Source organism: Acanthochromis polyacanthus, chromosome 8 (genome assembly GCF_021347895.1).
Source record: "Acanthochromis polyacanthus isolate Apoly-LR-REF ecotype Palm Island chromosome 8, KAUST_Apoly_ChrSc, whole genome shotgun sequence".
NCBI classification, from domain to species: Eukaryota; Metazoa; Chordata; class Actinopteri; family Pomacentridae; genus Acanthochromis; species Acanthochromis polyacanthus.
This window is the reverse complement of record NC_067120.1, coordinates 42,538,560-42,552,292: the sequence shown is the minus strand read 5'-3', so window position 1 is coordinate 42,552,292 and position 13,733 is coordinate 42,538,560. Positions and strand designations below refer to the sequence as shown.

The 13,733-nt window shown below is 42.8% G+C and overlaps 1 protein-coding gene across 1 annotated transcript; it reads left to right on the top strand.

The window, feature by feature from the left end:
- The first annotated feature begins 1,432 nt into the window (after positions 1 to 1,432).
- LOC127535151 (NLR family CARD domain-containing protein 3-like) lies at positions 1,433 to 13,640 on the top strand. Its single transcript, XM_051952252.1, has 6 exons — positions 1,433 to 5,673; positions 5,854 to 7,651; positions 7,729 to 7,902; positions 9,084 to 9,257; positions 12,148 to 12,194; positions 12,345 to 13,640. Exons 1-6 carry the CDS (start codon positions 5,460 to 5,462, stop codon positions 12,914 to 12,916), a joined length of 2,979 nt encoding a protein of 992 aa, XP_051808212.1. The 5' UTR covers positions 1,433 to 5,459; the 3' UTR covers positions 12,917 to 13,640.
- The last annotated feature ends 93 nt before the right edge of the window (positions 13,641 to 13,733 follow it).

The window sequence follows — 13,733 nt, the reverse complement described above, 5'->3', positions numbered from 1 at the left end:
AAACTGCTGTTTTGTGCCGTTAATTTGAAATTCCACGGAAATTTTCAGTGTCGTTAACTGTCAAAAATCACCCCTTTCATGCGTGTAAGTACTGCCGCAGAACTGTGTGAAGACTAGGGTTGAGTTTAGTTAGTTTTGGTTAGGCAGTTAGCGGGGGCGCCTCAGTTCATAGTGCTGTTTTGTTTTGCTTCAGTTTTTTCCCACTATGGCTCAGTGGTAGATTTTTTTTTTCAATCGCCATCAGAAGAGCTGCCTAAATAGTTGCACCAAGGACCACTTTTACAGCTAGCTTCAGCACTATGGCATTGATGTTGGAGAAAGGAAAGTTAAGATGAAATTAAGATGTGTTGAGGTCTGTTTTGGTTCATCGGGGGGTTTGCCAATAAAGATGGAACTTTGGGGGAAAATTTTTCTTTAACTTTTGAACAGAAAAGGGAGTTGCTTAAGTTAGAGATGGAGAAAGGAAAAATGGCCATGAGCAGGTGAGGCTTGCACTTGAGAGGGAAAGAGTTCAATTAGAGCAGGACAAGTTAAGAAGGAACTCTGAAAGTACTGGTCAACGGAGAGAATTTGATTTGGTGTCCAATTTGCGTCTTGTTCCTAGGTTTGAAGAGAGTGATCCAGATACATTTTTTTCACTTTTGAGAGGGTTGCTAATTCAAGAGGGTGGCCTGATTCAGAAAGGGTAGTTATTTGCAGTCAGTCTTTACAGGGAAGGCTCAGGCAGCATATTCAGCTCTGAGTGAACCTGAAAGTAGGGTCTACAAAACTGTTAAAGAGGCTGTGTTGAAGGCTTATGAGTTAGTTCCAGAGGCCTATAGACAGCGTTTCAGGTCATGGAGAAAAGCTGAAAAGCAGTCAAATGTGGAGTTTGCCAGGGATGTGACAAAACATTTTCATAGGTGGTGCTCTGCATTAGATGTTAGAGCATATGAAGAACTTTGTGACTTGATAGTACTTGAGCAGTTTATTGATTGTGTTCCACCAGAGGTTGCTACTCACATAATTGAGAGAGGGGTTTCGACAGTTTCTGAAGCTGCAACTGTAGCCGATGAGTATATTTTAGCACACAAAGGTAAAAGTTGTAGAAACTATCCCACAGATTTTGGTACAGCTAGACCTGCAAATCTTTCTAAATTTAGTAGGTTTGAGTCTCCCAGGCCCAATCGTTTTTCAAAGTCAAATTTTGATTTACAGTGTAACTATTGCCATGAAAGGGGTCATTGGAAGTCTGAATGTCCTGGTTTGCGAAACAGAGGTGGTCCTTCTAATGCTAAAGTTAAACCTGCTGCATTTACAGCATTGGCTAGAAGAAAACTTTCTCCAGTTTCAGAGGTTAGGTCTCAAGACTTCTCAGGATTTGAAGCTTTTGTTTCAGATGGTTTTGTATCCTTAGATGATAGTGATTGTAAAGTGCCAGTGAAGATTTGAGAGATACAGGAGCAACAGAGTCATTCATTAGGTCTTCAGTGTTGCCATTTTCAGAAAGGAGTGATACAGGGGACTGTGTGATAGTGAGAGGGGTTAGTTTGGTTCCTTTGAGTGCCCCATTGCACAAAGTTTTCCTGACTTGTGGATTTATTGAGGGAGATGTTCACATTGCAGTTAGACCAGCTCTTCCATTAGAGGGCGTAGATGTAATCTTAGGTAATGACTTGGCTGGTGGCCGAGTTTGGCCTTCTGGGGGTCCTGTCAAAGTTTCAGCTCAACTGAAGGAACCAGATGACTGTGTGAGGAACTTTCCAGAGGTGTTCACAGCTTGTGCTCTCACCAGAGCCATGACGAAGGCTAAGTTGGATACTGAAGATTGTGATTTCAAACTTGATTTTAAACTACCTGAGTCTCTTTCTGTTTCTCAGCAGGAATTGGTCACAGAACAAAGAGCAGATGCGTCTCTGGGTGAACTGTTTAACCAGGTGCAGCCCACTCAGGAAGCAAAAAAGTTCAGCATCTGGGTATTTTCTACAGGATGAGGTACTGGTGAGAAAGTGGATTCTTCAAGGAACGGATCTCCTGGGAAATCCAGTTTTTCAAATTGTAGTTCCTTCCAAATTCAGAGAGAAAGTGTTATCTTGTTCCCACAATCAAACAGGTCACCTAGGAGTTAACAAAACATATCAGCGTATTCTGTTATTTTATTTTTATTTTTTGGTCTCATTTAAAACGTGATGTTGCATCATTTATTAAGTCTTGTCATACATGTCAACTCACGGGTAAACCAAATCAGTCTATTAAACCAGCACCGCTTCGTCCAGTACCTGCGATTGAAAATCCATTTGAACATTTGATAATTGATTGCGTCGGCCTGTTATCAAAATCTGGTTCTCAATATTTACTAACAGTAATGTGTTTGGTAACCCGCTATCCAGCAGCTTATGCTTTACGTAACATAACTGCAAAGTCTGTTGTTAAAGCATTGACTCAGTTCATGGCTATCTTTGGGATTCCAAAAATCATTCAGAGTGATCAGGGTTCAAATTTCTCTTCTCACCTTTTTGCTCAAGTTCTACAACAACTTGGCATAAAACACAATCAGGCTTCAGCTTATCACGCACAAAGCCAAGGAACATTAGAGAGGTTTCACCAAACCTTAAAATCACTGTTGCGCTCCTATTGCACGGAGTTGAACAAAGACTGGGAAGAGGGTTTACCATGGTTATTACTTGCAGCTAGGGAAGTTTGTCAAGAGAGTACTGGGTTCAGTCCTAGTGACCTTGTCTTTGGCCATAAAGTCCGGGGTCCATTGGCAGTTCTGCATGATAATTGGTCCAGAGATGAACCTCCAGCTAATCTGTTGGACTATGTCAATGGGTTTCACCATCGTCTCTATACAGCAGGTCAAATGGCTAAACAAAATTTGGCTAAATCTCAAAACAAAATGAAAACTTGGTATGATAAACATTCTGAAAAGCATCAGTTTTGTGAAGGCGATCAAGTTCTAGCACTGTTGCCTATTGTGGGGGTCACCATTTCAGGCAAAGTTTCATGGTCCTTACACAGTAGTGAAACAGCTTTCAGATCTTAACTATCTAATTGAAACTCCTGATAGGAAAAAGCAGCAACAGTTGTGCCATATTAACTCCTAAAACCCTATTTTGAGCGTGAGTCTTTGGTTATGGGAACTGTAATGACTGCCTGTGAGGTACATCAGTCAGCTCTTCATGGGGAGGAGGAAGTGGCAATGCCAGATGAGGCTATTCTTTCTGGTCGTTTAAAAAATTCTGAAACATTAGAAAATTTAAACTCTCTCTTGTCCCACTTGCCAAACAAAAGAGCAGTACAATTATCACAGCTAATTCAAGATTATCCATCCTTGTTTGGGGACACACCCACTAGGACAAATCTAATAGAACACAACACAGATGTTGGTCATGCTAAGCCGATCAGACAAAGATTTTTCTGTGTCTCACAGGAAAAGCAGAAGGTTATTGACAAAGAAGTGAAATATATGCTTGATAATAATCTGGCTGTTCCATCTGCTTCCAGCTGAGCGTCTCCCTGCCTTAACGTGCAGAAGTCAGACTAGTCACCACGCATGTGCACAGACTTCCGTAAAGTTAATGCGGTAACCAAACCTGACTCATTTCCGTTGCCAAGAGTTGAGGACTGTGTTGACCAAGTCGGAAGTGCTCAGTTTGTAAGTAAGCTAGATTTTCTGAAAGGGTATTGGCAAGTGCCTTTAACCCAAAGAGCACAGGAAATTTCAAGTTTTATCACTCCATCCGGCTTGTTTTCCTATACAGTCATGGGTTTTGGTTTAAGAAATGCTCCAGCAACATTTCAATGCTTAATGAATCGTCTTGTCAGTGGTTTAAAGGGCTGCGCGGTTTACTTAGATGATGTTGTATACAGCAATACTTGGGATGAACATTTAGACCAAATTCGGGCACTGTTTGATCGTTTGGCTAATGGGAATCTTACTTTAAATTTAGCCAAGTGTGATTTTGCTAAAGCTACTGTTACATACTTGGGAAAAGTTGTGGGACAGGGTCAAGTACGGCCTGTAATAGCAAAAGTCACAGCAGTTTCTCAGTTTCCTACTCCAACTACAAAGAAAGAACTCATGAGATTCTTAGGCCTTGTGGGTTACTATCGTTGTTTCTGTCGAAACTTTTCCAGTGTTGTAGCTCCTTTAACAGATTTGCTTAAATCCAAAGTAAAATTTGTTTGGTTTCAGTCTTGTCAGCAAGCTTTTGATGAAATTAAGGCCCTCCTTTGTTCATCTCCTGTTCTCCTTGCTCCCAGGTTCGATCAGCCATTCAAGCTACATGTTGATGCTAGCCATGTAGGAGCAGGAGCAGTGTTGCTACAGTCGGATGACAATGGAGTGGACCGCCCTGTTAGCTTCTTCTCTAAAAGTTCAATTCATGTCAGCTGAATTATTCAGTTATAGAAAAAGAAGCTCTTACTTTGATCCTGGCTTTACAGCATTTTCAAGTTTACATTGAGTCTAGTTCTTCAGTCATTGTGTATTTGGATCACAATCCTTTAACCTTTCTAAATTCTCTACAAAATCCAAATCAGAGGTTAATGCGCTGGGCACTATTTCTGCAACCATATCATTTAGACATCAGACATATTAAAGGCAAAGAGAATGTGTTGGCGGACGCTCTGTCCCGTGCCCCTCTGTAATCTGTTGTTCATCCCATCTCTAGTCTCTCCTCTCCTCCTCTTAATTCACTCCTAGGCGCCAAGGCTGCTGAGTTGGAGTGGTTGAGCTGGAAGTTAGTGTTTTGAATTCTGGGCTGGACCTGATCTGAAGCAGCGTTTTTGGACACCTGTGGGGTCTTCAGGACTGGTGTCCATTTGTCCATCTGCTGCTGGTGATTCCTGATGTCTGCTGCTGTCCCGGGGTCTGTCTGGTTGTGTCCTGGTGTCCTGGGTTCCTGGTTCTTATGGTTGCCTTGCCTGGTCCCCCTGGTCCTTGTCCTTTGAGTGCGCTTTCTCTGGCTCGCTGCTGGAGGAAATCCGGCATTATTGAAAGTGTATGCTCTAATTTGGAGACGGTCCCCTTCAAGGGGCCCTTTTTTTGTGGGAGGGGGTGTGACGGCCCCAGGGCCTTTGCAGCTGCTCCTCTCCCATCTCCCTCTGTGCAGGTGGGCTATGGCCCCTCCTCCTAATCTGGGCAATTTAGGCAGATCTGTCACACCTGTTCTGTCTCTGCTCCTGCTCCCTGGCCACCATGCTGTCTCCTTCTGGTTTAGTTTGATTTATCTACACATCCACACACCACATGCACTACACCTTACACTTAGACGTTTTATTGTTTAAATAAATCTTTTGTTAAACCTTTGACTTTTGTGTGGTCTCCCCATCTTTGTTGCCACTTGTTGAGCCAGAGTGGTAACAGTAACCAGTGGACTGTCAGTGTGTCCAACATGGATCTGATGTTTGGCTCTGGGATTTGACTCTGATGGACTCATTGAAACATTTCTCTGTTCCAGCTGCTGGAGGACAACATGGTGACTTTTGTGAATAAGGAGCTGAAGAAGATGCAGAAACTTTTGAGTCCAGATTACCCAGAATGCTCCTCAGAGAGTCAGAGGGAGGATGAGGAGGAGTTGGAGGGTGATGATGAAGATGAGAGGAGCAGCAGAGAGATGTTTCAGCAGATCACAGTGATGTTCCTGAGGAGGATGAAGCAGGAGAAGCTGGCTGACTGTCTGCAGAGCAGTAAGAGGATTTGTGTAAAGACTGAAGCTGCTGATCAACAGAACATTTACTAAAGTCTCAGAATATCTTCACACAATCATCTTTAGGGGACAAACTGTCACCTTCACTTTATTGCTACTTTGGTGCTTTAAATTCCAGGTTACTTCTACTTCACTCTTTCTTTCTTGTGTTTTCATTCAGAACTTCCTGCAGTTTGCGGACGTGAACTTAAATCTTCTCTGAAGAAGAAGTTCCAGAGAGTTTTTGAGGGCATCGCTAAAGCAGGACAGCCGACCCTCCTGAATGAGATCTACACAGAGCTGTACATCACAGAGGGAGGAACTGCAGAGGTCAATGATGAACATGAGGTCAGACAGATTGAAGCAGCATCCAGGAAAGCAGACAGAGCAGAAACAATCATCAGAGCAGAAGACATCCTTAAAGGCTCACCTGGAAGAGATGGACCAATCAGAACAGTGATGACAAAGGGAGTGGCTGGCATCGGGAAAACAGTGTTAACACAGAAGTTGACTCTGGACTGGGCTGAAGACAAAAGCAACCAGGACATCCACTTCATGTTTCCACTGACTTTCAGAGAGCTGAATGTGGTGAAAGAGAGAAAGTTCAGTTTGGTGGAACTTGTTCATCACTTCTTCAGTGACACCAAAGCAGCAGAAATGTGCAGCTTTGAACACTTCCAGGTTGTGTTGATCTTTGACGGTCTGGATGAGTGTCGCCTTCCTCTGGACTTCCACAACAATGAGGTCCTGACTGATGTTAGAGAGTCCGCCTCAGTGGATGTGCTGCTGACAAACCTGATCAGGGGGAATCTGCTTCCCTCTGCTCGCCTCTGGATAACCACACGACCTGCAGCAGCCAATCAGATCCCTCCTGACTGTGTGGAAATGGTGACGGAGATCAGAGGGTTCACCGACCCACAGAAGGAGGAGTACTTCAAGAAGAGATTCAGAGATAAGAGGAAGGCCAGCAGGATCATCTCCCACATGAAGAAGTCACGAAGCCTCCACATCATGTGCCACATCCCAGTGTTCTGCTGGATCACTGCTACAGTTGTGGAGGAGCTGCTGAGAAGCAGAGAGGGAGGAGATCTGCCCAGAACCCTGACTGAGATGTTCATCCACCACCTGGTGGTTCAGGCCAAAGTCAAGAAGGTCAAGTATGATGGAGGAGCTGAGACAGATCCACACTGGAGTCCAGACAGCAGGAGGATGATTGAGTCTCTGGGAAAACTGGCTTTTAATCAGCTGCAGAGAGGAAATCTGATCTTCTACGAGTCCGACCTGACAGAGTGTGGCATCGATGTGGAAGCAGCCTCAGTGTACTCAGGAGTGTTCACACAGGTCTTTAAAGAGGAGAGAGGGCTGTACCAGGACAAGGTGTTCTGCTTCGTCCATCTGAGCGTTCAGGAGTTTCTGGCTGCTCTTCATGTCCATCAGACCTTCATCAAGTCTGGAATCAACCTGTTGGAGAAACAACAACAAACAACATCCTGGTGGTCTGAAATGCTCCAAAGTAAATCAGCACGTTTTTACCAGACAGCTGTAGATGAGGCCTTACAGAGTCCAAACGGACACCTGGACTTGTTCCTGCGCTTCCTCTTGGGTCTGTCCCTGCCGACCAATCAGAATCTGCTACGAGGCCTGCTGACACAGACAGGAAGTAGCTCACAGACCAATCAGAAAACAGTGGAGTACATCAAGGAGAAGATCAGTGAGAATGTGTCTGTCGAGAGAAGCATCAATCTGTTCCACTGTCTGAATGAACTGAAGGATGTTTCTCTAGTGGAGGAGATCCAACAGTCCCTGAGATCAGGACGTCTGTCCACAGATAAACTGTCTCCTGCTCAGTGGTCAGCTCTGGGCTTCATCTTACTGTCATCAGGAGAAGATCTGGAAGTGTTTGACCTGAAGAAATACTCTGCTTCAGAGGAGGCTCTTCTGAGGCTGCTGCCAGTGGTCAAAGCCTCCACGAAAGTTGTGTAAGTAGTTGGAGACGGAAGATCCTTTTTCATTTTGCCGCTGTTTCATCAGTATAATGTGCTTTTTGTCTCTTCAGACTGAGTGGCTGTAATCTGTCAGAGAGAAGCTGTGGAGCTCTGTCCTCAGTCCTCAGCTCCCAGTCCTCCAGTGTGACAGAGCTGGACCTAAGTAACAATAACCTGCAGGATGCAGGAGTGGAGAGTCTTTCTGCTGGACTGGAGAGTCCACACTGTAAACTGGAAGCTCTCAGGTCAGGACTCACACTTTGAAACTGATGTGATTTCTATCAGTGGATAAACAGATAACCTGAGTACAATCATTTCTGCTGATGGGATTCATCAAATGAGCTTTTTCTGAACTTGTGCAGGACTTTGTCAGGGTATGGGAAAACCAGCTTGTTGTCATTTGTTATGGTCACATGGTGCAAGACCGCTGCTGGTTGGCAAGAACCGGCAGTAACATACCGGCTTGCTACGAGAACGATATCGGGTTTGAAACAAATATGTAAAGTTATCGCTTTTCATGAATGAAATTGAACATGTATTTACCACAATGGTAATATCATGTGTAGTTGTAAGTTGTACGAAGCGTTCCTTCACGTGAAGCGATCTCTACACTTTCGGTTTGGTTCAGTGTTGTCATGTATTACTGATCGCTTTTTGGATGATGAAAGTATACTAAAGTCGAATGAAGCATATTCAATAACATCTCCTTAAGCCAGCAGCCTCATATTTGTAACCATAACCATGTTTCTGTATGCGTCTAGCAATCGTTTTTTCGAATTGTCCTTTTTTCAATCACCAATGCTGTGGGTCTGTTACTGTTACATAGAAGCCATACTACAGACAAAAAATACAGCAACTTCTTGACGTTTCTTTGACATCTTGTTGAAGATTAACAGAAGATGTATTATTTTTAATTCATAATTATATATTTTTGGGTGGGTGAACTGCCCAGGGGTGTCAATCAAGTAAAAATAAATGTCGGTGAAGGAAATGTCCGGCCACAATGAAGGATCGTCAACCCACCCAGTCTTCAAATTGTAGGGATCTGGCAAGGTTTTACTGTTTCCCTGATATCTCAGCTTGTGCATGTATCTTTGTCGGGCCTCAGGTGATGAGGATTGAGCATAATTGGACAATTTCACGGAAGGACAGTTTGCCTTGTTATCGTCAGCCATTGTTCCTCTGGTTCCTCTTGCCAACTAGCGCGGTAATCGCGTGACTTCGTGACGTCACTGTTTGTACACACTGGCGTCTCCCATATTTTTAACATGATTAAATCCCACTAATCATTGTTGAGATTGTTGATTTGCTTGAGGCGCATTAAAATGTGCAGCAAAATGTATCTGAAAGACAAAGAAGAAAAGAGAGAGTGAGAAACATCCATCCAAGTGTTGTCCATCAGGTTTGTGTTGTTTTGTGTGTGCAGGCTGTCAGGCTGTCTGGTCACAGAGGAAGCTTGTGCTTCTCTGGCCTCAGCTCTGAGCTTCAAGACCTCAAATCTGAGAGAGCTGGACCTGAGCTACAACCATCCAGGAGACTCAGGAGAGAAGATGCTGAGAGCTAAAGTGGAGGATCCACACTGTAGACTGGACACACTCAGGTACAGACAGAGAGGCACTCTCAGGTACAGACAGACAGGCACTCTCAGGTACAGACAGACAGGCACTCTCAGGAAACTATTATCCTAGTGTTGCAGGCCAAGCCTGCTGCTTTCTTTGAGAAGCCTTTTGTGCATTTATTCCATATCCTTGATATCAGACATTGGTTTTCTTCACTAGTTCGGTCTTTGTCAACACTAGTTGGACATTCAGCCACACTAGTTATGCACTTTGCCCTACTAGTTGGACAAAAACTCTGACGAGTCACTCATTTTCACCAACATGTTAACTTGTCAAACATGGATGCTTCTCACTAGTGAACTAGTGACCTGTGGTTTACTTCACTAGTTTACAAGTAAGAACCAAAACACTCACTAGTTAACGAGTGAAGACCAAAACACTCACTAATTAACTAGTGAAAGCCTCTTAAAGTCTAAATTTTTAACTGGTGAATCTCAAAACTTGTACTAGTTAACTAGTGATGCCCTGAATATCCACTAGTTACACTAGTGAGTCATTTTGACTTAACTAGTTCAACTAGTGAGGTCCAAAATGTTCACTAGTAAACTAGAGAATGCCAAAATGCTCACTAGTTAACTAGTTAGACAAAAAACTAATGAGGAGGTGGGGAGAAAGTGTGCATCCAGGATTCCTATTGGCTCTGCAGTTAAAATATACCAATCAGGATTCAGATTTTGTCATTATCTCACCCAATTCATTTGCATGTTTTACACTCGTTGACAAGTTGCTCTGAGGAATTGCAGCTAGTTAACCCTTACAAGGCCATGTTATTTTATATATAATTACATGTACAGCCGTATTTCTGGAGAAGTACATATACTAAAACCACCTAATCCATAAAAATATCGATCAAGTCTTGCGAGGTTGCATTGTCATAGATGTTCGCCATTTTGAATTTCAGCCGGTACGCGACCCCGATAAAAGCTTCGTAATTGCGGCATCGTTATAACGGCTCATACGGCTTTATCATTTGAAATAAGCAAATTTGGGGCCAATGTTTAGATCTTACCATTGGTCGACTTAAACATACGGGTGTGTGCATATTTTATGTTAATTAGCAATCATTAACAAGTCATGTGTTGAGCCGAGAATGTTCAGTTTCGGCTGTGTGTACAAGTAAGCGGGAACCGAGTATACGCGGTCCCGGCTTTTTAAGGGTTAACTAGGAGCTCCTTATTATAGGCTACATGTTCACTAGTGAATGCAGAAACCCAGACTACTTTACTACTTACAGTCTATTTTGACTATTTGACCTTACTAGTTAACTAGTGAGGCTCAAAAGGTTTACTATTTAACTAGTAAATGTCAAGATATCCACTTGTTACACTAGTTGATCTCATTTCGACCCCACTACTTAACTAGTGAAACACGTGTTCTTACTAATAAGCTAGCTGAGTCCAGAGTAAGTCACTAGTTAACTAGTGACTGATATTCATCTCACTAGTTAACTAGTAGAAGACATTTTGTCTCACTTGTCAGGCTCAATACTGAAGTTGTACAGACTTTGACTGAACATGTTTGATAAAATTGTTTACGAGTTGACATACACACACAACAAGTTAACTAGTAAAATTATCAAATTCGACTAGTGAACATGTTTGCCAGTTACAGCACTTTACAGGTTCACTAGTTGTGTTCACATGTCAACTAGTTAGCAATTTTTTGACACTAGTAAGATGTACATGTCAACGAATATGCCAAAAATATCAACTAGTGCTCCAAAAATCCCTATATGCAGTGGCGGCTGGCCAATAGAGGGCGCTCGAGTGCCCCCCCCGTGTTTTTTATTTTTTATTTTTAAAATAAATATTTTTTAAAATAAACAATAATCAGTTATTTTTAGCACCATGCATGTTTAAATTCACAATTACATGTCATGTACAAAATATTAATGAGAATTTTCGGGGAAAATAGTTTCCTGCTCTTCTCTGCTGAGCTGCTGGGGTGCTAGAGAAATCACCCTTCCAGTGCGGCAGAGCAGCCAATTGCCGACAAGAGATTTGACATAGCAACAAAAATTTATCCAATCAGCGTCGTCGAATCTGATGCCCAGAGGGGCGATATCGATATAAAAATGCCTCAAGTTATTAATATTGGCATTAAATAATTATTTCACAGAGCACTGATATCCTGCCGTTTCTGTTCAGTTGTATTGGGACGGTTACTAAAACTGGCTTGATATGGCACAGCCCCACCTAGAATATTTTTCACCAGCTGCCACTGCCTACATGTTAGAGAAATGTTGTACTAGTTGTGCACAGTCACTCACTAGTGCTGCGTAAGGCTCAGCTAGTTAAACAAAAAGCCCAACATATAGGAAAAATGTCAAACATGTTCAGTCAAAGTTTGTACAAGTTCACTTTTGAGTCTGACTTGTGAGGCAATATGCCTTCGACTAGTTAACTAGAGAAATTAACATCAGTGAAACCGGATCAATAACACTAGCTTAGCAGAAACACTGGATGCATGGAAACTGTTAGCCTAGCTTATCACAAAATTGCAAGCAGTAGAAAACTGTTAGCTTTGCATCACGATTTGAGAAAGGGGAAAACTGTAAAACTGCTTTGCATCTTAGCAAATAGGAAGAACAAGAAATCTGTTGGCCTAGCTTAGCTCAAAGACAGGAAGCAGGGTTAACTGTTAGCCTAGCTCCATGAACAGAGGAAGCATCAATGAGTAAAGCTGAATAATGAGTGTAAACTGAGCTGGAACGTGACGAGCACAGGACAGGACCTTAGAGATGCTGCATTCAGGTGTCTGTGTCTCCATGTTGGACTGGTCCTTTATCAGTGGAACAGTGTGAGAGCCATGTAACGTCCATGTGTGCTGCTGAAAGAGTCACTGCTGCTCTGACCGTCCTCCTCCTTTCAGGGTGACGCCTGCTGGAGACCCATGGTTGACACCAGGTCTGAGGAAGTGTAAGTGTGTTTTAATGGATTGATGGAAACAAAGTAGCACATTCAAGCATCTTCAAAGTGTCACATCTCTGAGGTGATCATCAAAGCTTTAATACTGATCACATGATCCATCAATAACTGCAGCTGTGTTGTGTTTGTTCTCTCCATCAGATTCCTGTCAACTCACAGTCGACACAAACACAGTAAACAGAAACCTCAAACTGTCTGACAACAACAGGAAGGTGACACATGTGGAGAATGTTCAGTCGTATCCTGATCATCCAGACAGATTTGACTTTTATCCTCAGCTGCTGTGTAGAACTGGTCTGACTGGTCGCTGTTACTGGGAGGTGGAGTGGAGAGGATGTGTTCAGATAGCAGTGAGTTACAGAGAAATCGGAAGGAAAGGAGGCAGACATGACTGCATGTTTGGATGGAATGATCAGTCCTGGAGTCTGCGCTGCACTGATGATGGTTACTCTGTCATTCACAATAACAGTCAAACATCCATCAGTTCCTCCTCAGACTCTCACAGAGTTTCAGTTTATGTGGACGTTCCTGCTGGAACTCTGTCCTTCTACAGAGTCTCCTCTGACTCTCTTATCCACCTCCACACCTTCAACACCACATTCACTCAACCTCTCTATCCTGGTTTTGGGTTCTGGTCATCTGGTTCCTCCTCAGTGTCTCTGTGTACTGAGTTGAGTCTCCAGAGTCTCCTCCTGGTACAGAAACGGTGTTGAACAGATAGTTGAGTCTCTCCATGACTCTGTCCCTCACAAACATGTTTTCACATTCATGGATTAAATGTGTTTCTTTGTCAAATCTTTCTAAATGATTCCTTGTAAACTTGTTCCTCTTCAAAGATGGAAGTTGTGATTATTCCAGGAACCAAATGTGGTGTTTGCGTCTTTTTCCAGTCAAATGTTGAGAGTGAAAGTCAGGATGTGGTGTTCCTCTGACGCTCACTTGAAGTAAAAGCATTTGAGCTGCACAAAGTTTGAAATGAGAGAGGAAGCAGTGAATCTCCAAACTGCTGACAGACTTTCACACATTATTGTCCAGTGAAAATCAGCTTTTTGTGCAGCCACACTTGATCTGATTTGAGTCTTGAAGCTCTTTTATTCAGACATAAAATGAATAGACAGATTATGATTACCTTGACAGTTTCGGTGAAAATGTTCAAGATCTGTCATTTTATGTGTGAACAAAAGAACTCAAAATGACTGAACTACAGTGACTTCCTGCATTATCAGACCACCCCTGACCAAAGTGCACTTCTTCAATATAATGTCTCAATACATGAAGTTTAAAGTTTAACAGCTGTAATGAGCAGCAGCCAGTTCAAAAAGGCGTCTACATTGATGGGTAAAATAAATTCTTCACGCACGTTTAACAGCTTTCTACCAGCATTCCTGTCTTGCATCATTTGCAGTAGCTGCTTTCCACCATCATCATTTTTCATATTCCTTGTAGCTATCAACTATAACAACCAGTTGACTGAAGCAGCTGATACATGAGACGTCCATTTGGTGTTAACACCCCCCCTTTTTGTGACTC